The 24,414-nt window shown below is 38.0% G+C and overlaps 1 protein-coding gene across 6 annotated transcripts in view; it reads left to right on the forward strand.

Annotated features, from left to right (window-relative positions):
* BCAR3 (BCAR3 adaptor protein, NSP family member) overlaps positions 1-24,414 on the forward strand; it is a 104,583-nt gene that overhangs the window by 36,650 nt on the left and 43,519 nt on the right. For 3 of the 6 annotated variants that reach the window (XM_086753359.1, XM_086753360.1, XM_086753357.1), the window contains one exon: positions 14,522-14,849. In XM_086753359.1, the coding sequence (XP_086609485.1) occupies positions 14,530-14,849 (320 nt within the window). In that variant the 5' untranslated portion in view covers positions 14,522-14,529. Of the gene's footprint in view, positions 1-7,907; positions 7,974-8,347; positions 8,377-14,521; positions 14,850-24,414 lie in introns of those variants that run through there. The other 3 variants (XM_086753361.1, XM_086753362.1, XM_086753366.1) reach the window with 3 other exon arrangements.

The raw sequence follows: 24,414 nt of genomic DNA on the forward strand, positions 1-24,414 counted from the left end.
TTCGTAAAACTATCCTCCAGCTGCATGGTGAACCCACTGGGGAAATTTATCTGGCTGAAGGCCAACGTTTTTCCCCTCATATTCATCCAGATCTGGTCACCATGCCAGTTTACTGTTCAGCTGCACAAACACTTGTAGAAGTGTGAATGGCCAAGGAAGAGACAGTGGAGGTGAGCGCTGGTGGGTGAAACAGCCCGGCTGCCTCAAGTGAAACCACAGCTGAAGAAGTTCTAGTCACTCTGTGCTCCCTCTAGGTATTAGAAAGAGACAGATGAATTTAGCAGATAATTCAGTCCACTTTCATTTTGAACTATCTTATGTAGGTGTCTGTTTTTGTTGTTGTTGATTGTAGAGATATCCCAGGATGGCTGACTTCCTGACAGATCACTCAGCAAGTGCTGACAGCTGGTGCAATGAATGTAGGCCTAAAAGCTACAACTGCAGCTGGCCTGGAATATTTCATCTCTTCTTTTGAATGCAGCCTTCCAAATGTCAAGAAAGCATTTCTTTCCTTTTCTGTAAATCCTGATGATCTCAAATATTTGCTTAGGGCTTATCACTATATTTCATTTTCTTGCAAATCAAAAGTACACAAGTCAAAAAATGTTTCCAATTTCTGCAAAGTTTCTTCCTAAGTGCAAAATTGTTACCAGTTCTGAACATACTTCCTACCACTGTTTCACGAACAGAAGACCATATGGCTGTGTACTAAGTCAAACTGACAGTTGTTGAACTCCAGGATCTGCTATCTGGTAGTGGCAATGTAGATGTTGAGTGAAATGTGAAAGAGCACACCAACTTGTAGTGATGCTTTCCCAGAATACTCTCTAAGCATTTAATCTAACATAATTTAAGTTTCAAAAAGGAATGAATGTGAAGGGCTATAAATACTCTTTCCACAATCCTTTTGCCTGTATCTTGACTTACCTTTTGATATCTACTGCAGCACATTCTGGATCTTGGTGTCCTACCATCTAGGCCAGTGTCCATTCACGTATTCATAGCATGCTGTGACTCTTTTGAGATGTACATGTTGTTTCTGTTCAGGGAAACTGTAGAGTCAGAGGGTGGGGCCTGCAGCTTGCCTGGGCTTGTCCCAGTATGGAATCAAGTTGCATCCAAAATTTGGGTACTAAACCACTCCCAATCAAAGCAAAATATGGGCTGTGCTTCTGTCTTGCTTATAGGAGTGTTCTCAGCAGCTATCTAGCACCTTTTTGTAGTCTTAGAAATGTTTGTTTGGCATTTCAAAGAAGCGAGGAAATAATATATCCTCTTCTAGAAGTAGCTTTTTCTGGTATGAGAGAACCTGATGACAAATTAGGTGTAATCTGACTCCTGTATTACACAAGATCTTCCCAGAGCATGAGACATAGCACACTGTCCTGTAACAATCAGCAGCTCAAGACAGACATCCTGAAATATGTAGCACACTACTTACAGAGTAGTGCTCCAGGAAGAAGCTGTGGTTTTCTCAGTATCCTCTAATGCAGCTAAAGCAGGGTTTGATGCTATGTGGGATTGGGTCAGAGTGATATTTAAACATGTTACCATATCATGCTAGTCTTTAGGAGTGTGGTTTTCTTATGATTTTTTATGACCTATAGGAAAAGAATAAATCATACTTCAGATGTGTTGAGGAATCCAACCATATTGTAGCAGCCCCCTCAGTGAGGTAGAAATGTTACCTATAGAGAGGGTAATGTAAGTATATAAATGCAAATGTCTATTTTGATATAATTTAAAAATACCTTGGATATTGCCAGACATGGAAGATATTTCTTGGTTCCCTTGTAATGGTGAATTTAAATATAGAATTATTTTGTAAAGCTTTTTATCATTTGACTATTAAAATATTTGTGTACATTTGTAAGTATTAATAAGGTACTTTTCTGTACATCGTTGAGTTAGGAGTGGAAAGATGCATAGAAAGCTAAGTGACAAGTTTTTTTTATGAGGTGTTCTAAAGGTAGAACGTTGTTTTTCCAGTACCTTCTTTTACTAAGCTGAATCCTGATTAATAGATTTTATGGCTTAATATGATTTTATTAGCATCTTAGAGTATTTCCTTAGGTATAAAGAATCTTTCCTTTTTGTCTTGTATGGATTTTCTTATACAGAGAGACTGCAGTTTTAATGGGATATATATATTTAGATCTTTTGTAATTTTTTGTCATGCAAAGAAGACAGCTTTAAAGGATTTAAACAAAATATATGCATTGACATAATTTATTGTGGGTCAGTATAAAATAATATGCAAAACCTGAATTAGATTAAATGTAATTAATATTCCATAACTTCCTGCTTTTGATGGGGAAAAGATATTTTTGCATTTAAATAACTGTTTCTGCATATGTAGTATTTCTTATCCTGCTGCAGTATAGTTAAATATGAAGTGTGCCATGTGGGTCATCTTCTTGCCATTCATTATATAGGAAACCTAAGATGCGTGCTATTAAGAAGAAAGATGAGCAAGCAGTACAGATTCTTGCTTGTGCTTAGGACAATAAAAATAGAGACAAGTCAATCTTCAAAGAAGGTGTAAAATAACTGATGGACTCCCTTGTGTTTTAATTAGATGGCCAAAATAATTAGCAAAGAGCCATAACTGGTTTTGTATTTTCAAAACCAAATCTCTTGCCTTTGTCACTTCCAGATAAAACACTTTTACACATTCTGGGGTTTTTTGCTTCTCCTTGAAACATTACAAACTGCTTTGGAGCAGTGGTATGTAGTGTCGACCTGGCAGATTCCAAACTAGTACTAAAGTATTCTAGTAGCTTTGCCAACAGATGGAGAGGCGGCTGCTTTGAACACTTTCATCTATATAATAGATAGAGGTGGTATTGCTGTCTGGTGGTCTATTTTGCTGTGACTGAGAGGTGAAAGGATGTGAAGGTTTTTGCCATTTCTGTTTGAGGAGATCAGAAATGTAGATGCTGTTACAATGCTGTAAACACACACCTTTGACTGTTCACGAACACACACCTTTGTCTGTTCACGAATTTCATCTGTTAAAAGTTCCAGATTTGTTTATTACTGCTTTCTGGCCTTCTGTTTATCTTTGTCTCTGCATCAGTTATGTTCTAAATAAAAAATTCTACAGCGTCTGTCACAAGCAAAGAGAGGCTGTTGATTCTCTTGTATTTGAGACTTTTTGCAGAAACATGGAGAAACAGAAGCTTACAAGGAAATCTTAGCTCCATAGTAACAATTCTTCACTGCTAGAAGCAAAGAGAGGAAAATAGATGCCCTGGTAAAAAGGAACCCATAAAACCTTATCTAGCTTCTTTCTGGTTTTGTCTTACAGTTTAATACGTTATTTACAGAAACTAGTCAGTAAAAGAAAACTGGGTTTAGTGCAGTTTTACCCATGTATTTCAAACTTCTGAAACTGCTCAAACTCTCCTGCTTTACTATAGCATTGTATCCAGGATGACCAGCTATGGGACACTTCTGCTTGCAAACTTTTCTGATGCTAGGGACTGTGTGGTTTGTTGGCTCTGGCTCATAGAAGATAGCTCTTTGGGAGTTTCTGAAAGACCTTGTGTCTCCAGTCTTAAGACAGACCAAAGAGCAAGATTGGGTGTTGGTAGCTTTATTATAGGTGTGGCTAGCTGCTGACTTAACTTGCCTGTTTCAATTGGCAGCCGGAGAGGGGGACACCTTAGAAAGCACAGTTGCCACAGCTCACAGTTTTTTGAGCAAAATATTGTCAGATTTAAAGTACTGAAGCATTTTTCATTTTGTATTGTCTTTGTAATAAGGCCTGATATGTCTTCGATTAATTTGAAAATTACCAGCAAATAAATTTGATTTCCTAGCCAACAGTTATGCTGATCATTATTTTTTCTGTGTGGCATCTGTGGGAGTTGAGGGAATGTTACATTTTGTTTGTTTGTGTCCTTACTCTTCTAGGACAAATCTACAGTAGAAACTTGCTTTGACTTTTGTTTATCAGGAAATCTACAAGAAATGCTGTGTGAGCAATCCATGCATACCATGTCCACATCTTATGTAGTTACGTCTGCATTTTATCATTGCAGCTGCACAGCAGTCATTTTAGAGTAGATGTATTTTCTCCCAGTTATTTTGGGGAGACTGAAATTCTGATGTTTAAGGTCAAGCTGAAAAGTTCCAGTAAATCCTCTTGTTTGGTCCCATCATCTCTTTTGTTACTGTAAACCAGGCACATTTTGAAAATGGTCTCTCAAGAACTGGCAAGTACCCAGATCTTGGCACAGTTAAGGTACATGAGCTACAGCATGACAGGTCTTGGGACCTAGGTTGCAGTTATGTTCCTCCACACTCGTCTGTTTAGATAGCTGCTTGTATAGGTGTCTTTGAACTAGGTGGAAAGATGCACCTGTACATACTCGCTTTCTTCAGAAAGCAGAAATCAAGGGTGACCATAGAAGGCCACAGCAGTGTGTGATGCGTGGCCAGCAATGGCCAGCACCCTGCTGGTTTCTCAGCCTCCCCTAGGCTGTTGTGACAAAGGACAGTGCTTCACCACTGACATTTCTGTGGCAAGGTGATACAGATGATTAAGGAATATGGCAGGTCAACATGGAATATTGATGGGGAGGGTTTGACAGAGGTGCTGTGCATGTTTCAGGACATTGGTGCTTCCAGACTTCATCCCACATCTCAGTAAACTCATTTCCAAACTAGATATAAAGTATGAAAACAAAAAAAAAAAATTTGCAACAGGGAATCTAATCTGGTATAATTGAAAGTAGCTCACAGCTAATACAGCTAGTGTAGGCAGTCCTTGTAAATTCTTCATTCTTACAGGTTGCGTGCAAATTCTCTTTAACAGTTCTGCATCAAGTATGTGCAAGGATGGGTTATGTAAATTATCATATGGGAAGACAAAGACAATTCAGACAATTTCATCTGAAGACAGAATAGAACTCCTAGGAAAAGGATATAATGACTCATGCGAGAGTAATCACAGTTTATGCAAGGCTGCCCAGCTACCAGTCCCATTACTTAGCACTCAGTCATGTTACTAAGGAAATTACTTCTCCTTTTCTAGTTCTTATTCATAAAACATGACAATGAAGCATGACATTACTTCCTATGTAATTACAGTGCTTGAAAATTTCCTGAGTTTTTAGAATCAGCCGATACAGGCCATCTTATGTCCTAACCTATCTGAGTTTTTGGCATGCTTTTAGATGTTTTTTACCTGAACTGTAAACAGTTTAGATACAGAAGCAAGACATTTTCCTTTATGCAATGAGGAAAATAATAGTGTGCTCTTCTGTAGCATCTTCCACATGATAAGCTGATAAAGTACTATACAGTCTATCCTGTGAAAAATGTCTACCACTCTGACATATGTTACAAAAATGTAAGTATAGGTCATAACAGGAAGTAAGTGGGTCAGAGTACTAGAACTGAAAGTGTAATCTGGATATCTGAACTCCTCTTTCTGTATTCTCACCATAATTCCATTTTTCTTGCACAGGACATACTAGTGAGGTATTTTTGTGTCCAAGATGGGAGCACAGTCTGTTTGGTTTTGGATCCTCGCTCCTCCCTCTGCTCTTCCCCTCCCTTGCCCAGGTGTATTTTGAAGAAAGATTGTGCCTGAAATATCCTATGGGAAATATCCATAGATTGTTACTGGTGGCATCTGGCACTGTGCCTGAAACATTTCTTGTACCTCTCTGTCCTCAATGCTTGCCTGGTTTTGCACAACTGGCAATGACAACAGTAGAGTGCCATCAGCTATTCAATATTTGCTAGCATTCCTAGTTCATCAATAGCTCGAATGTCATTGCATTTGGGAAAAAACTTAACTGAAAAAAGATTGGAATGAGTTTTTGTTGTGTCTTTAGGCTCATTTTATGTGAAATTGGTTTGAATTTTGATCTTAATTTCAAGGTTTTGACCTTAATTTCTGTTCAGTGTCAGTATGATGTTATAATTTTCTGTAATTTGAAGGGAGAAAGTTATATAAGTGTAGAAGGCTGTGTCCATCAGCATGCCACAAGTGGTGACTTATGTCCTATCACCAGTGAATGAATCCTATGGGAAACTGTTGTCTTTCACATTTACCTCAACTTTTCTGTTTTGGAAGTTGTTATTGTAAAAGGTGCATGGAATACCAACAGTGATAATGCTTTCCTACTGCTTATATCTGCTTTAAGGAACAAAAGTGGGATTGCTATGGGAAGGGGAGCACCAGTAAGAAATGCCACCATGAGCTTTCTTTACCTCAGTATATTAGATAAATTTAATTTTGTAATCTTCTGTGTCCTCCTCTTACTGTATCTTTAACTGCTTTTCCCCTCTTATTTTATACTAAACTTCATCTCACTTGAGCTTCCTTATGCAAAGATTCTATTCATATCTATGAAAATTCCCAGACTTTTCCAAGAAATTTCCTCTCCTACTTCTGCAATATACATGATGGCTGAAGAATCTTGTCTTGATGAGCTAAATGTTTCTTAAGCTCTAGCCACAATTCAAATAAAGTTCCAGGGCTCTTTCTGTCTTGAACTGCTTCATTTAAAAAAATTATTTAACTGTAAGATATTTTCTTACATATTTTCTTGCAAAATTCACTGTTCTGGACAATGCATAAAAACCCAAACTACAAAGAGGTAGGTGTCCTAGTTCTCTACCCAGAACCCAGAGGTGTCACTATGGTACGTCACCATGTGGAATTTTAACCCTGCTGCTGTCTCCTTGATGTAGCTTAACTTGTTTAAGAGTGAGAATACAGCAGTTTCATTTATTTTTGGTGATTAGTTTGATAATATGTAGCAGTCCTGGAAGATGAATTATCTGCTTCTTAATTATGTTTATTCTTTAGATAGTTTAGGACCACAACTTCAGCAACATGTTGTGGTCAGGCTCTGAAGCAGATACATCAGAAACAGCTTATTAAAGCTAGTCCTGGTAAAAATCAGGGAAGAGAGCGAAAGGATTGAATGTTAGAGTGGAATGAAAATATTACATGAAGAGAATCTCTCAAAACAGAAGAACTGTACAACTAGTAGGGATCAAATATTTAATGTCAAAATTAATTAAATGTTTGGTTAGGCAGAGAAATAATTGTGTCTGGAAAGCTAATGCCAATAGGATAGCCGTGAAGAGGTTTGCAGAATGTTGGCTGATGAATTCTGGCAAGAGGGAAAGAACAATGTTATCAAAATTGCTTTGGACAACTGGAATAACTATGGCAAACCCAGAGAAACGTCGGGCGGGCAGCCTGAAAGACAGCCAACAGGAAAGAGCCGAACACAATGTTAAAGAAAAATTTAATCTAGACAGTGCTTTAAAAGTCAGTTGAGTGTGCCTTGATTTCTGTTTAAGCAAAAGCCGTTTGGCTGAGTCAGTGGTACAGCTGAAGGTGCCTGAGGTAATTTGTTAAAAATGAGTGTTCTGTCTACAATTATCTGATTGTTTTAAAGGATGTACTTTACAAAAGGAGGTTAACTAGCCATCTATTCTGTCAATAACTCTCGATCTTTTACAGCTATTTGACTAGTTTTAGAAAATGCGTTTTAAATACACAAACTTTACGTAACATGGTGGGATGAGGGGGAAGTCTGCTAACGTAAGTAAATCGCGTGTGTAAAGTATGTAATAGACTTTGAATTGTCCGTGAACAGGGTGGATTTAGGAAACTATTAATTTTTGCTGTAGTGCTAGTTTAGGAGACGAAATTATGGAAGTGAAGTTCTTAAATCCACGGAAAAGGGCAAGGAGAGGTCACCGCGTGTAAAGCGCTCGTGTGCCGGGGGTTCGGCGAGACTCAGCCTGCGGAGGGGTGGGGTTGGAGAGCCGTAAAGCCCGGCCCGGCGTTGGCTGTGCCGCTCAGAGCGCCCGCGGCAGTGCTGGAGCTGCTGCCGGCAGCGCGGGGGCTGCGAGGGCCGCGCCGCGCGCACCAGGTGAGTGGCGGCCGGGAGTCGTTCTCGTTTGCTGGCGTGAGAACCGGAGAGTCACGCAACCAGGTTTGTACGTCCATGGCCCCGCGAGTGAGCGATAAGGTGCTCACAGAAGGCTCCCGTTGAGTCACCCTTAGCTCAGTTATCGCGAACTGCTCTGCTTTAGGGCAGGCTGGTGCAAGTGTACGCGCAGGCTCCCACCGCGGCTTGGCCGTACCTTAAGGAACGAGAACCTCCCAGTTCGTTTCCTGGAAGCGCTCGGAGCGCGGGTTGTTGCGGGTCCGACGTCCGGCCACCCCTTCCTCCCTCCCTCCCGCCCGGCTGCCCGCTCCCCCCGGCACTGCCGCCTGCGGGGCTCCACAGCCCCGGGAGACCCGGACGGGACTCGGTACCAGGAGATCGTTTGGCCGGAACAAAACCTCCAGCTAATCTCCAGAAAGCCTGGAAGGAAGCAGCAGTGATCAGACTGGTAACTGTGGGGGCAGCGTTGTCCCCTCGGGCAGCGAAAGAAAAGCTGGTTGTGTGTGCGTGTGTGAGCGCCCTTCTGTCCCGCCACCTCCGTCGGGCCGGGAACGGAGGAGCAGGGCGGGCGGCGGCCTTGCGGCTGCTGGGAATGGCATCCCGGCGGCAGTCACTGCCGAGACCTTGGAGTCCGTGCTTAGGTCTTGTAGGAAGGGGTCCCGTGGAAATCTGTTAAATATTCTTTAACTATGGAACGCTGCTGTACTCGAGATACTTCACCGAGTAGAGAAAAAAGAAATGTGGTGGTTTTTTTTTTTCTTTTTTTTTTTCGGTCGGTTCAAGGGGAGCATATATAAAAGTGCTTTCTTGCCCAAATTTGTAATTTCCATAAGTCGATTGTTCAAAATAATTAAGTGCACGCTTACTACTGGATCGTTTTTTAAATGCTTCATTTTCAGTTAGAGTGGGTTGTTTTGTGGGTTTTTTTTTTTTTTTCAGTAACATCGTGGGAACAGAGGAGCAGGCAAAATAATAAATGACTTCCTATTCTAGAGGAGGAACAAAAGCTTGTATTTTGAAGCATTAGCTGAAAAATGCTTAGATTTGACTGTAACCTTGGTGAAGTCCTCTATTTCTGCCAGCAAAATGGGGAGAGAATGTTTGTTTCAAGTCAAGACTTCATACCGTTCGGAATTACTGAGCTAACTGGTTGGGCACTTAAGTATCTGAGATGATTTCATAGTATAGGCCAAATGAGGATGTCTCTACTTATTATTGAATCTTCTTCAATGATCACTTTTTGGTGGCATTTCTTATAGATATCAAGACATTCTACGTGTGAAAACTCAGGAAGAAGTGTGGGGTTTATCTGTTTCTCTCGTCTCAAACCAGAGAAATTTCAAAGATAACTTATCCTGGCTTTTCTGTTGCCTGCCTATCTGTGCTTTCTGTTGCCGAGAATAATGGTTAAAAGTAACATTTTAAATAGATCATCAGATTGCACTGCAAGAATGCATGGGGGGTGGAAATTGTTTGATACATATAAGGAGAGAGAAGGAAAGCACAGACATTTTGATAGCACTTCAAGACCCTTTGGAAGCACTGACCTGGCTGTAATCTTGTGGGGAGTTTTTGATGTTTGACAGAGTCATGTTTTTTCTGATAGTAGCTTAAAGCCTTTGAACTATTGCATATGCTTTCTTAATCTATTTCACCTTATCATAACAGGCTGTAGGTTCTTGAACCTTAATATTCTTCTCAAAGTCCTGTGACTTGTTTGCTATAGCAGCTACTGCATCAGTTTATCTTGTCTAAAGGAAAAAAAAAGGCAGAGAATACAGGTTGTAGAAAGGTGCTTCTAAGCCATTTTGGGAGCTCTCTTTTATTATACTAATGAAGATTACTAGGTTGCTTCTAGGAAGACAGTTAACATGAAATCTACCTTGAGTTTATAATGGCTATAAATTTAACTGTATTTCTTCCTTTTCAGTCGTGCTTTTTCTGTTTCCCGAACTTATTATTTTACTGCACAAAAAAATACATCAGAGGGAATTTATCGGTTTTTTGTCCTGAATTTGACTTTCTTCACCATTAAGATTGATCACTTTGATTATTTCCCGTGTGCATGCAAATGTGCCAAGTAACTTGTCAGGGAGAAAAGAGTAATATATCTCCCAGTTGTCCTAATATATTGTTATTGGTTTTGAGGGAGGGAGGGCAGGTGGGCGGGAGGAGATTGTGAGGAGATTTGCTGTGTTAGAAGTAAGTAGAGTTTTCACAAAAGTTGACTGCATTTTGTAAAGACCTGAGAACATAAGGCAGTTGTTCTTCAGTTGGATGTATTAAACCGTGTTCAAGCACTCTTAGCTTCATATGACATATAATGATAAAGGCATGGTAAGACTTTGAGTATAGTATTGTACCATTGGTGATATGATAACACCAGGTATAAACTTCAGAGACTTTATTCTGACAGGGAGAATCATGTGGACTGCAGATCCATAATACTTTGAATAAATCTTTCAATGTCCAGAACTGGTTTAGACATAACTCGGAGTTTAGAGATAGCTTGAGAGTCTGATTTGGAACTCTGCAATTGCTTTTCTGTTTCCTTTTATGAGATTTCCATTAGGATGAACATATACAGCCTTGGACTGTTTGTTATGCCATTCATGAATCTCTGAGGCCAAACTGGAGATTGTCCTTTCCCTCACTTGCCCTCCTCCAGTGTATTGAAACAACAGTGTAGCAGCCATTGGCACTAGTTGTGTCACGTGGTATGGAAGGGGCACTTATTCTTGTTGCTGTATAAGGTTGGATGAACTATCAGAACAATTCTTCAGGCTGTGTGAACATCAGAAAGTTTCCATGAAGACATGCTGAGCCAGAAAGTTTGTATTTGCATCACAAAGCCAAGAGGACATGAGTAGAAGGATATTTTGTATGTTTTGGGGAAGTGAAGGTTATTTCTTTCATTGTTTGTATGGTTCTTTTCTGTTTTGAGCAATGATGTGAAGAGATGTATACCCCATCAGATTTGAGCTTGGTGTATGTTTGGTCTCGCTCACCAGATATGTATTTTATTCTATGTACAATCTCTTACTGTTTTCCTAAATGCCATGTCGATTTTTAAAGACTTCTTCGTTTGTATTCCCTGACCTTCATGCATAACAAAAAAACAAGGACATCTAAGAAATTACCTGGAGACCTTTCATACCCTCCAGTTCTCTGAATTCGCAATCTGACTTGTGCCAATTCCATTCCCATATACTTTCCCAAATTACAGACTGAAGAGAAATGCCACTCTATATATAAATACAAATTCAGCTAGCATTTTTAATGTTACGTTGGTATGAGTAATCTTGTTTCCATCTAGTTAGGGGAAAGTTTTATGACTTAAAAAGTGCTCTGTTTTGTCAGATGCTGCGTTTTGACAAATAGGAGTGTGTACAATTAAATTTCAGTTCCTTTGGGGCTATCATTCTGCTATAATTTCTACCATTTCCAGTGTTGATTGCGTGATGGCTGATGTTCAAAGCATACTGTCTCTTGGGGAGTAAGATTTTCAGAGTTTCTGTATCTAGTAAAGTCAAACATTGTTTGAATCATATGCAAAAATATTTGAGACATTCCAGAGTCTTCAGCTGAAGAGGCTCCCTCCTTGCAGTGTTTACATTAAATACGAGAAAAATGTATGGATAGTTTGGCAGGACTTTTGTTACTGAGCTAATTGTTGTAGTTCTTGGTTTATATTTATGAAGAATACATAGTACAGCAGCACATAGGCAAGCAGATAAATTTATGAGTAGAAGTTAGCAGACCTGTTGTTTTGGGTTTGGGGTTTTTGGTTTGTGGGGTGTTGTTTTTTTTTTTTTGTTTGTTTTGGGTTTGGTTTGTTTTTTTTAGGTTTTGTTTTTTTTTTTTTTAGTTTTGCAGAGAGGATTGCTTGAAATATTATCTGTATTATTCTGTACACATGTAATTGTGGCAAAGTGTCTGGCAAGTTCTTGAATGTAGGTATTTTATACTAACTTTGGAGCTCTAACTTGATTCCTCAGAACAAAACTCAGGTGTGAATTTAGGGATTTGATATTGAATTTGTAAATCATGGGATGTTACTGAGAGTGGCTGAAAAGGTGCAATGATTAGGACATAACTGAAGGAGTATGGTTTTCTTAAGAAGGGCTTCTTAGGAGGGGAGGTTAGATGGAAAATGCTGTACTTCAGACTCGTTTATTTGTAGAAAGTTCTCAGACTGTTGGATTGGAAACTTACTGGGCTGCTGTAATAATTATCCCGTGATTTGGTTAGGAGAGGGAATTCTCAGCTTTCTTTATGGATCCTCAAACATTAAGTGGCTGACAGTTTACTGTCATTGTAAGCCTATTGTGGACCCATCTGACATCATCTATTAAACCAAAGCTTTTGTTGGTTATATATATACCTGCTTGGTTTTAATACCTATATACATGAAATGTCATACAATGCTGGTAATCTTGTAAAAAAAACCTAAGGAAAATTTCTCTGACTGGATAACCTGCACTGAATTCAGAGGTTTGGAGATGTTTTTAATAAAGTAATAAAGGAAGTACAATTAAGTACAGAATCTCAGCAGACTCCAAAAGGAGAACAACCTGTTTGTGCGATATGAGCAAGCTAGCCTCCAATTTCTCAGCCTTTTCATAAATGGTGTTTGTTGCCTTACTACAGTAAACACATAAAGTTCAGTTTTCAAATGACTGTGTGAATTCTAAAAGCCTTTTTTTTTTTTTTTTTGTCATTTCTCTCTAGTAATAAAGCTGAATTTACTGGAAACAAGGTCTGTAAGTTTACTTTTAGCTATAGGAGGTTGTAGCTTTGTGGTAAGCATTTGCCTTTTAGAGCTTGCTATCTCTGGACTGGTTGTTTTGCTTAGAACAGTTGTAACGCAAAACTGACTTTACAGCACTTAAAAAAAAAAAATTTTCGAAATAGTTATGTGATATTTTTAATACCAGCCAGTAGACACTGTGTCCTCAAACCACATGATAAATGCAGAGATGGTTTAGTATTTCACATCAAGGGCCCATATGATAATTTATGGCAGATTTTTTTTTGTGAGTGTGGTTTGATTTCTTTAGGATTTCAAATTCTATTTGAATCTGTGTAACTAAAAATGACAGTTCTTATTACATTCTCAACTGGTTTTTACTCTTTTTCGACGAGAAACCTGACCAAAGTCAAACATCCTCTCTGGGCAAAGGTTCTATTTCCAGAGGCTTTTCTACTATAGTGCATAGTAGCTGTGCTCAGACAGAGCCTTGGCAAATTGAAGATTAAAAAAAAAAAAACCAAACTAAACATTATTTATAGTCTGTAATGGCTGAGTATTTATCGTAGGACCTTCAGTAAGGGAGAAATGGGAAGAGATTTGTTGTTGAAGTCTGGAAACCTTATCCAGGCTGTGAATCTCTGCAATGCAGCTGACAGGAAATAGCAGAATTCTTTCATAAACTTCAGATCAGCTTTAGTCTTACTGTAAAACTAAGCCTGTTATGATAACCTCTGAGTAGAGTTAACAGTAGCTTCAGTGCAGCAACACTTAGTACCTCTGATGCTGAGATGGGAGAAGGGAGCAGGAGGACTACAGAGGCAGATTCTTGCTGTCCATAACTGTTATTTCCAAAAGCTCTTCTGCTTTCTGCTTTCATATCAATCTCTGCTGCTCTTGTGGCTTTTCCAGTTTTTATAGAAGGCACCTGGTTGACTACCACCTGGGTTAAGTAATGTAGGAGTGGTTGACCTTTAGGTCTGTGTGTATGTTCCATAGCATGACTTTTGCAGACTGATATAACTGGATAGGATAAGGCAGCCTGTCTTCTGTAATATAATACTATAAGTGAGCACAAGGCAGCATTTTTTGAGGAATGAAATAGCAATCTGTTAATGTGCCTGAAGTGTTTGTCTCTCAAAGTTTTCTGCTCACGATAACAGAAAAACCTGTACTGTACAGCAGGCTATAATTGATTGTACAAGAGACTGACAGCTATGCAAATCCCTAATGTCAACAATGATTTGAGCCGGCAGGCTGTGCATGCTGAAGAAGAGAATTCCAGTAATCTGCTCCTGCCCTTATCTCTTGGGTAGAGCCCTTTAGTTTACAGCCTGTTAGAAATACGTGACCAGTTCTCTACTAGATTGATTACTCGAGCAAGACTCTTCAGAAACAGCTTTTTCCTCACAGTGTGTCAACTGCTGGGTTTAGAACCATACCCGTCCAAGCCAAGCTATAGGGTGTGCTTTATCTTTTGTCAAAATGTTCTTAAAGCTTTGCTTTTTGTTAATGATTCTGGGTTGATGTCTGAGTCTTCAGAGGATGTGAAGGAGCAAAAAAAAGATGAACTTTGTGGAGAATTGCTCAGGGTCTGCTCTTGCATGTGTGTCTAGATCAGTTGTTTTCTGTTGTGACTTTTCACATGTATAAAAGTTAATATACATATGTGCTTGATGTGCAGTTGGGAGCAACATGACTAGATTATAATACAGGCTACATCTTGAGGTGTATGTCTCAAAGTAAAGTGGAAGTTCAGTTCTAGATGCCTTTGTTAGTCATGCTATTTAACTTTCATTATGTGATTGATGCATTATGATAAATCTTGGTTTTGTTTTTCCAGAACCAAAAATGATAGCTGCAGGAAAATTTTCAAGTCTTCCCAGAAATGGCCCAGTGAACCACCAGTTCTCACTAGCTTCTTCAATGGACCTTTTGACCACTAAACCTTCGTCAACTGAGCATCGCTCAGGCTCCTTTCAAGACATCTCTATCCATGGCACGCTCCCCAGGAAGAAGAAGGTGACAATTCCCACTAGGTCTTGTGATACATTTAGCCACGTGGGAACATTGCCATACACCAGAACACACCAGCAGCAGCCACCTTTTGTACAGGACATTATAGAAGAGTACCCTTCGCAAAATGGGAAGAACAACAAACTCTATGCCAGGTACCTTGTAAAACCTTAATTTACATATGTTTGTTGCCTAGGAATTAGTATGTATTTTTCTAGACCTTTAAATATCCAGTTACAGGTGCAGCTGTTTATTATAACTCCGTATTCTAAAAGAGGTTGATTTTTCTTCCAGTACTCAATTTAGGCCTTGATGGAAGAAGCCAAACATGCAGAGTGGGGAACGGGGGAGGGAGGAGTGAATCTGATGCATAGATTTCAGGAATTCTGCGAATTTCTTCTTTTCTTGACTTACTGAATAGCTCAGGCTTCAAAAGAATTGTACTTTTGGAATAAGATCAGTCAGTATATGGGCTGTTAAATACTTATGCTGGTTTAAAATGTCCTTCTATACTACACTTTCTGTGGGATCTAGTGATTTGGATTTTTAGTCTTTCTTTTTAAAAACATTTTTTTAAGGACTAGATCTTGCCTCTGAATGTTTAAAAGTTATAGCATTCCATGTACTATTCCCATGGAGAAAACTTATAAAAGTTGCTGAATTGCTTTGAAATTACCCTTTGCATTGTTCTAACAGTGTTAACCAAGGAGTCAAACTGTTCGAACTTGGGTTTTATTTTGATTCAGTGCTTATATGGATGGAGTGCAGAGGAAAAGGAGAGAGTGATGTTCCAGCTGCCTCCAACCTAGAGCTCTATACGTGAGCTGTTTTTCTTGAAGACTTAGTGGGACCCAGCATACACTAATGGCAAATGATCCCTGTTTAGTATTGTTGCCTGGCTTTCTGGTTACAATATCCATGTCTCCAGAGAAAGACTTACAGTCGTATTGCTAGCATTGCTATTGGGAATCTATTATCATCACTGATATTTCATTGCTTACAAAAAAGTAATTAATTTTGTAAATGTCCTTTTTTTTTTATTCTGATATGGAGGTCTATAAAATGGTAAACAAATTTCTAGCTAACACAAGAAAAATTCGGTGTAATGCAATGGGTCAGTTAAAGGCACAAAGATAAGAGAGTCTTAGGTTGCTTGGGTGATAGAGTTAAAGGTTAAGAAAAGATAACCAAATGACAACTTCTGAATTAGGATTCATGGTTTTGTTGTGTCCATCACCATAAGATTTCTTGTTCTCGAATCTTGTGAGGGAAGGACAGTTCTAATTATGTGGGGTTGTGCATGTAGAGTGGTTTTTGTATGCTTTTTGCTTGCGGCATACAGGATCAAGCTTTCTTCTTTATACTCCATTCACGTCGAAATAAGAAAGGGTCTCAGTGTTTAGTATTCCTCTGTCACTGGTCTCTGAGATGTACCTGCTTACATGAACTGGCTTTTTAACATAATTTGCTGCTTTGGTTTGAATATTTTTAGAGAATGCAAGCAACCAGGGCTACTGCCATATGGTATATGCTGAGGTTTTATCTTATGTCTTCCTGCTCAAGAGCAGTTACTAAATGTGATTTGCAAGAGATATTTTATTTTATTGAGAGACCAAAGTCTCCATATTAAGTGTATTTATACTTAAAACTGATAACATTCTTTGTCCTGTGAAGAATACCTCTGCACAAGCAATAAGAACAGAATGCTTGAGATGAAAATGTCAAGAAGTTCTGCCTGATCAGAATTAAAACACGATGCTATTGAAATAGTAAGTGATTCAAAGGACGTTGTTAGTGCAGCCTGTTAATAGAATTTACATTTTCTGAGTCATAGCAGCAAGTGCTATTCCTATGTTTGATCTTCCAATTGCTTTGATAAGCCACATAGAATGCTATAGTAACAGCTTCTAACTTCTGCTTTCTTTGATTTTTACATTGGATCTTTATACATTCTACTCCATGACCTGACAGCCCAATTGTATTAGAGCAGAAGGCACTACCAACTTGATAGTCAGCAAATATATAACTTCCTGAGTATTCCTGGAGTGACTCTGCGCCTTTCGTTAGTATACTTAAAAGAAAATTGAGATAACAAGTCTGATTTTTCCTGTGGTAAGCATTCTGCCATATATGTTAAAGTATATATTTTAAGGCTTACACTCACATTGAAATTAGTTGAGAATAATGTAGGGATGTCCATGTTACCTTATCAGAGTTTTATCAAAAAAGCCCTGTAATATTTTTATTTCAGTGTAGGAACTTGTGAAATAATATAACATCACATGGATATTCTCATTCAGGAGTAAATCAGTCTTTCATTGCTGTAATGCTGTTTACAAAAATTAGAAGTGTGAACATAAATTTTAACCAAACTTTTTCATGATGCATTGTTCAACCCAAGTGCTGTTTTTTATGTCGGTGTACCAGAACTAATAGTCATTAGAATTACAGTGTTCATATGCACATGGATCCCGTTATACTGAACTGTGACTCAGGCATGTCATAGTTTAACTTGGATTAACTCTAATTTAAAAACATAACTATGATAACATTTTCAATAATTCAAAACTAGTAATCTAATCTTTAATATATAAATACACAATGCATAATTTTGTGGAACAAAAAATAAGCCAAAGCACGGAGAATAGGAAAAAGATAATGAATTGTGTCATTCCCTAATGGAACTCTTCTGATTTCCAGAAAATTTTCTCCTGTCTTATATTACAGCTATATAATTGCTTTACTCTGCAGCCAAGATGAGGTGTATGTATAGTCATTTCTTGGTAGGGTTGTATTCTGTCAGGGTTTTTGCATCTATATGACCAGAAATACTATGTCTTTATGGAGTTTCTGATATCTTCTGGATTAACATGGAAAAATAAAATTCTGACATACAAAAGCACTCTTCTAGTGTAGCAGTAATTAAGTAATGCATTTTTAGAGGGGAAAAATACCCCACAAAACTCCAAAAACACAAGAGATTAAGTAACTTCTGAAAACTTGGATAAATTATTTTGTCAGCTTTCGATACAATAACATTATGATCTCTTCTGTTTGGTTTGGGAATGTACACCTATGCTAGTTAGTTCAAGGGGGGAAAAGTTTTCTTTCTTGAGAAAGCTTATATCTGATTTTTAGACTCTCTTGGAAATAATTAAACTGACAAAATTAGAAGCAACTGAGCTCTTGAAAGTTATTGGAAGTTAGTTTTATTGACTGAAATAAGAATTCTCTCTTGAAAATTAAGAACTTTCCAGAGAGAATTCTTACTTTAGCTTGTAAAACTGAAAAGCTGCTTGTGTGTAATGTTCTTTATTATCTGATGTTGACAATTAAACCTAAATAAGGCACAATTGGCATTTCCCTTTGACACTTGGGCCATGGGTCCAGTGGCTCCAGTTTCAAATGCTTCAGTTCACTGTGCTGATACTCGTGGTCTTGTGCAGCTAGCTTGACTAGTATCTCTTTCAGGGAAGTAGAATAATTCTTATTTCTTTATTCTAGTGTTTTGGGAAGGATAAGTGGTTCTTCCCCCAGCCCCTAGTACTTTCCTAGTTTTCACAGACAATGCTAGATCTATTATTTGCATAATTTTACACTTCCTATAGATCTTAGAAGGCATATTTCATTTCAGATAAATGAATATTGGAAATGTTAAACTCACTTCAATTTTTTTTATAACGAAGCACACAAGTCTGTAGTCCTTATTAGGAAGATTTGTCGTTGCTACATTTGGGCAAAAATCAGAGAGATAATGAGTCATAGCCGCATGGTGTTGAAAGCACAAACTTGAAGTTACATTGGATTAACAGAAGAAATGGTGTCACTTGGAACGATGTGTGAACTTGGATGGTTATGGTTCTCCCTGACCGACATTAAAGTTTCAGACTTGTGGCATTTTCATGCTTTTTCATTAGTGCAGCCAAATATCTGTCAGATAAAAAAGACCTATAAGCAATGCAGAATTAGCACTATCACAGCAGGTTTGAATGTAGTGATGAAGGAAGCTGTCAAAGACTAATTTTGACATTCTACACCATTTCAGCTGGATGTCAACAGTACCTACTAGTCTTGGGTTAAGGTAGTAGTTGACCCTGTGGGTCCAGTACTAGTTCTGATAGGAACATACTTAAATGTTTCCTCATTGCAGAGATTTCTGAGGGTTGTTAAGAAGATGAAATGGAGCAAAGATTTTTGCAAATAATTTTTTGCAAAGATGGCAATGCAAAAGTAAATTCCAATACCGATACTGTTCTCTCTGTTTCATGAAGCAGTGTGATTTCAAGAGATAGCAGAACAAGTAACTGCTTCTTGAAATGTCTGGCAGCTGACAGCTGTACTATTCTGTCTTCCTAAACTTCCTAATAAAAAAATCATATGTACAGTTTCATAAAAACTAATGAAGTCTGATTCCAAAAGACATGTTTCTCTTACAAGGCTTCTGTTTTGTTTGAATTTCAATAGGGCTGCATATATACTGTCTATTACTGATATGCCAGTCCACATACCAGGAGAAGAAGAAAGAGTAGCATAAGACGTATTCTGAAGATTTTTTCTTCCAGTTGGAGTTTTGAGTTGAAATTTGTACTTTTATGAGACACAAAAATCCATTCCATAGTCATGGGTCATGTATTCTTCAGTACTTAGTATAGTATAAATGTCAACAAAGACTTTTTCCATGGTTAGGATATTCATAGCATTTCTTCTTTTGCGGGTTCTCTGACTAATAAGTTTTGAACCTCGTGCCACAGTCTTTTAGCAATTTGTCACGACGGAAGTAATTTCCTCTGCTGCCTCTAGCCACCTGCTTTTTGAAACTGTGAGAAATAAATAGATTTTTGAAACCCCACCAAAGAGGTCATTAGTTCCAAAGTTGTTTTGTGGGGAGAGAAATAATGCAAGTGGTATGATAGTTTCAACATTATGTTCTTAGAGAATCAGGCTAATAAAGATGTGATCTTCACAATCAGTTTAAAGCATGGTGAAGGAAAGAAAAAAGATACTTCTTTCTCAGTACTGGTAATTCCTCTATTGCCTGCAAAGTAATAAGAAAAAATGCTGTATTCTTGTTAAAAGAAATCGACTTTGCAACAAAATTAAATGAAGTTCAGTTTACTAACAGCTCTAGTGTGAAATTGTAAACTGTCAAGAGGCCAGAAATAGGACCCAAATTTACACAAAGTTGGCATTGATTTTTTTTTTTTCTCTTTGTGATGTTTTGAAGGAATTTAATGCAAATTTTAGGACAGATAATCTATCACAGTAATAAAATAAAAGCTAGACAATTTCTTACAAATACATTTTTTTAATGCAGTTTGTAGAGTAACATGCCTCTTTAAAGCTCTTAGTATTTAATATGTGTCCAATTCAGACTTTTTAGAAAAGATACTTGTCTGATAAAAATATATGTATGAGAAATTTAGCATTTGATGGAAAGAGAGATGAGTTAATTTTATCCTTGCCTGTACGTGTAGTATGGGACTCTTTTTATGAGTAGAGCTTTAGATATTTTAGGAGAAACTGTGTGGTCACACATTTGCATTAAATCACTATCTTCCCTCTGCTGAGGGAAGTGTGTGATTCAACTAGGAAGTGTTGAAGCATACCATCTGCCAGAAATGATCACTAGGTTTTCATGCTAATTAAAACCTTCAAACCAAGTTGACATTAATTTACACTGGCTGTTTCCTGTTATACAGAATGTTTGTGAATATACACTGGTTTAATTCCTGTTTACTAGCTGTCTTTCCAGTAACCATTTCATCTGTTCACACTTGCAAAGACCATTTTTTGTTCAAATTCCATTCTTTGTCTATACTGACATTTCAGAAATAGTCACTGATAAACAGTAAGGCTGTGCTGTTGGGACTGGCTTGGAATCAAAAACTTTGAAGATTCCTCTAGATTATGTATAATGTTATCACTGTTCATGATAGGTTCTGACTTATGTGGCGAACAACCTGTAAACTAAAACTTTGTGGACTAGCCCGAAGTATCTACATACAGACGCTAAGAATACACGCAGTTTCTGTAGTTAGGAAAGTATGATAGGTGTGTCCAAGTGTATATTTAGCTAGAATTCAGACTCCTAGTTTGAGTACTGGTCAGCAGACACTTTTTCCCTCTTGTTTTTCTATGTCAGCTTTTTTCCCCATTATTTCAGATAAAGTGCTATCATCTGGCATTGGACTTTCTGTTGCTGCAGCAGAGAGTTATTCTGGAGTAGATTAGTTTATCTGGTCATTTAGGATGTTCTGTACTCTTCAGAATTTCTGATGTTCAAGGCTCTGCGTATTTAGCTGAGTGAGACTTACATACTTGTCTCATCTTATATAAATATCCAGGAAAAAATAAAAATATATTCAATTTTAAACTTGAGTAATACCACTAACATTAATAGGGTAGCTTAATCAGCATGAAGTTAAGCAGGCTCACTGTCCTCTGCGGGACCTTGTCCTTGGAGGGCAGTACATTTGAAAGTTAGCAAGGTGTTAGTCTTGATGTATTAAGTCATTAATGGATAGATTCTGGGTTCATGAAACTTTTGCTTTCCTCTTAGTGGTATTACCACAATACATGAGACCTGCTAAAGTCCTTGAGTTGACAGTTGCTTTATAAGGGAAGAGAGCTGGCAAGGCAGTACTTGGTGAGGAGCATACTATTCAGGGTTTTACTTATTTCTTGTCGGAATTTGCAGCCTGTTTTGCTTCTCCAGATACGCGAATTCTGTTTTTCTTTGGGTTGTGAGAATGTAGCAGGTCAGGTATTTAGAGAGCATTTATTTTGTTCTAACTAGTGATTTTGAAACTGTTATTTGTTGGATAATTTTAGTTTGTGTACGTGTTACTTTTTAGTATGAATACTGTGTGTGCACTTACAGCATACAGTTAGGTGCACTTTGAAAATTAAAATAAAGTTTAATGAAGTTGAGATTTGAATATATCGAGTAAAAGAAGTATTTTATGTTTCCTGTGTGGAGAAAAGTCAATAATACTGTTAGGGTTTATAGAATGCAGTGTAGTTCTTCAGGTATGAAAATATTTGCAAGATTAACAGGAAGAAGGTCAATACTTTAGGTTCCCTTTAAATTTTAGAGTAAGATGGGAAGGAAATTTGTATAAAACCACAGAATTTTTAAAGTAAAAATAATTATGTTTTTTGTATAATGCCTTAAACTTCCTCTTAGTATGCATTTTGTTTTCTAAAAAACCTGAACCAGGCTGTGTGTGAGTTTGTGGTTGTGTTTTTGAATAGGAGTAAGGCAAGTATGGTGAATTTAGGGCTACTGAATATCTAATTGTCTTTTTCCATGCACACATAAATGTTTTTTCAAAAGGAAAGATTCCCTAGATTTTTCCAAAATTTCATGCTTTTTTGTCCCAGAAGATCACATTCTTTTTCTTTATCTGTCCTGTTCACATATGCACCTGCAAGTCTGGCCTCTGCTGTCTCAGAAGTGGAGCAGAGCTACCCTCTAAAGCTGGTAAATGTTTGTGGTAGAAGGAATGCTTTGTTGTGTAAGCAGAGAATAGCTGCTGTTCTCTGCTTACATTCAGTACCAAATCCTCTTATCCTTTAACTTTGGGGGATCATTTCTGTATTGGCTTTTCTGCCTTTCCTTTCGAGCCCTTCTGTCCATTGTTGGGGTCAGATTCTTCTGTTGTGAAGTTCTTCTCAACTCTTCACCCCCTTGTTCCCATTTGATGGTCACATTTGCTGTCTTTGCTTACTTGACACAGACCTGCAGAATCAAAGTTCACTTCTTGCTTCTTATGAGGATTTTGGAAACCTGGCTACAGGTGGCAGTTATCAAAAACCTGCCCATCTGGGATCTTGGGGGAGGGAGATGAGGGGAATGGGACAAAATGTCTCCAAAAGAGAGATCATCTCTCCATTATGTCTCTCACTCTCCAGTGAGGTGTTTGAAATAATGAGCTTCTTAAATTGGGGTGAGAGAATAGACAGGGAGGACAGTTTGTCTTCCCATCATCATCTCATTCAGTACTAAAGTAAAGGATTCAATTTCCTATGCTTCAGTCCAAATACACGTTCCTGGAAAGACACATCAGCCAGGTGACAGCCATGCTTTGTGAATAAATTGTACCTAGATTTATATGACTTTCAGATGAATTGATGGAGTCTGTGATTTTTCTCAGCATTTGTCAGTCTTTTGGGGAATGTACGTTTTCATTTTGCAAGGCTAAATTATTTTTTAACAGATAAAAAATTGCAGAGCTGGATTCTGAATAACTGCTTACTGTAAAGAGTTGCCAGCTGAAGGTATAAAGACAGCACATACATAGAGAAGTTTGTAGAAACAGTGACCGTTACAGATAAGCAATAGACTTGCTCTCCATCCACTACTTCCACAACATTGTAACAGTCTTGGGAATAGAAGACTTAAGAAGGGCTTTGAAGAACAGAGTTCTGGTTCTGGGATTCCTAAATGTTAAGGAAAATGAAGGAAAAAGAATGAAAGTGCTTTTGAACAGGTTGTAGAGACCAGTACTGTATGTCGTGCAGAAGCAGAAATTGATTTGAAAAAGTCGGAAAAAATAGAGTAGATTTTCTGCTGTGAGAGGTAAAATGGAGCAAGTCGGGGAATGCAGAAGATTGAAGTGGTAAAAGTAAATAGCTGTAACATTATCTCTGCAGGGGCATTCTGAACAAATATAAATGTGTTGAGATTTCATGTAATTCAGAGAAAAGTACGTTGTCTCTTTTCTCGAGTTTTAGTTACTGAAGAGTCCCTACTGCTCTTGTGTGAACTGCAGGTCATTACGCAGTTAGTCATAGCAGTTTGCACTTGTTTCCACTGGTGTTTGAATGAGTCATGTCCGTGGTGTTGTGCAGCTGTAGAGTGAAAGGTGGAATGGCCTTAGGAATGTAGTAGGAGTGTGTGTTTGAAGCAGAAGCTGCTGGAGGATAAATCACTGGGTTTTTTACTCTAGTTTGCAGTACAAATAACATCAGTCTGCAGTAAGTATACTTAAACACAGTATGTCTAGCGTGCTTAAACTTGCACCTTCATACTTTAGTAGTAGTGCATTTCTTAAATCCACATAGGTGGAGAGATTTCAAAGACAGAAATTGAAGAAGGCAGTTGATCCCGTCTGGCCTCTTTATAGCAGTTCTGTCTGTGTAAGCAGCCGTACAACAGTTTGGTACATTTTCAGTTTCTTGGGCTCCCTTTGAGCCTGTATTGTCTTCACTCTGATTTGACGTTGGCACTACTGAGAAGATTTTTCTTCTTGGGATCACTCTTTCAATGTAGTAGAAAGGAGATGCTTTTGAAAGTGTCCCCAACAAAGGTAACTTTAAAATAAACAAACAAACATGCTTTCATACATCCAGTACTGGCAATGTGTCCTAATGTTTTTCCCACAAGTACATTTCTGGAAGTGTGGAGTAGCACAAGGCTACTTCAGGGCCATTCAGTAGTTTCCTTCCCTTTATAATAGTTATATGATAGTTGAATGATAGTGAGGATTTGGGCATCTCTGATAATACTGTTGTGTCTATGCTTAAATTTTGTTAAAGTTACTACAACTAATTTATAATTGCAGCTGATATGTCTATGAGGATGCCAAAGGCCTGGAGAAAGCAGTTGCTTAATGTAGCTTAATCTGTCAAGGTCTGCATGTTGCAGGATTCTTTAACAGCAACCATGATGAGAGGAGGTACAATTATTAGTAGAAAGGTGGAGGCCTTTGTAGAATC

Source organism: Chlamydotis macqueenii, chromosome 8 (assembly GCF_036417535.1).
Source record: "Chlamydotis macqueenii isolate bChlMac1 chromosome 8, bChlMac1.mat, whole genome shotgun sequence".
In the NCBI taxonomy this organism is placed as follows: domain Eukaryota; kingdom Metazoa; phylum Chordata; class Aves; order Otidiformes; family Otididae; genus Chlamydotis; species Chlamydotis macqueenii.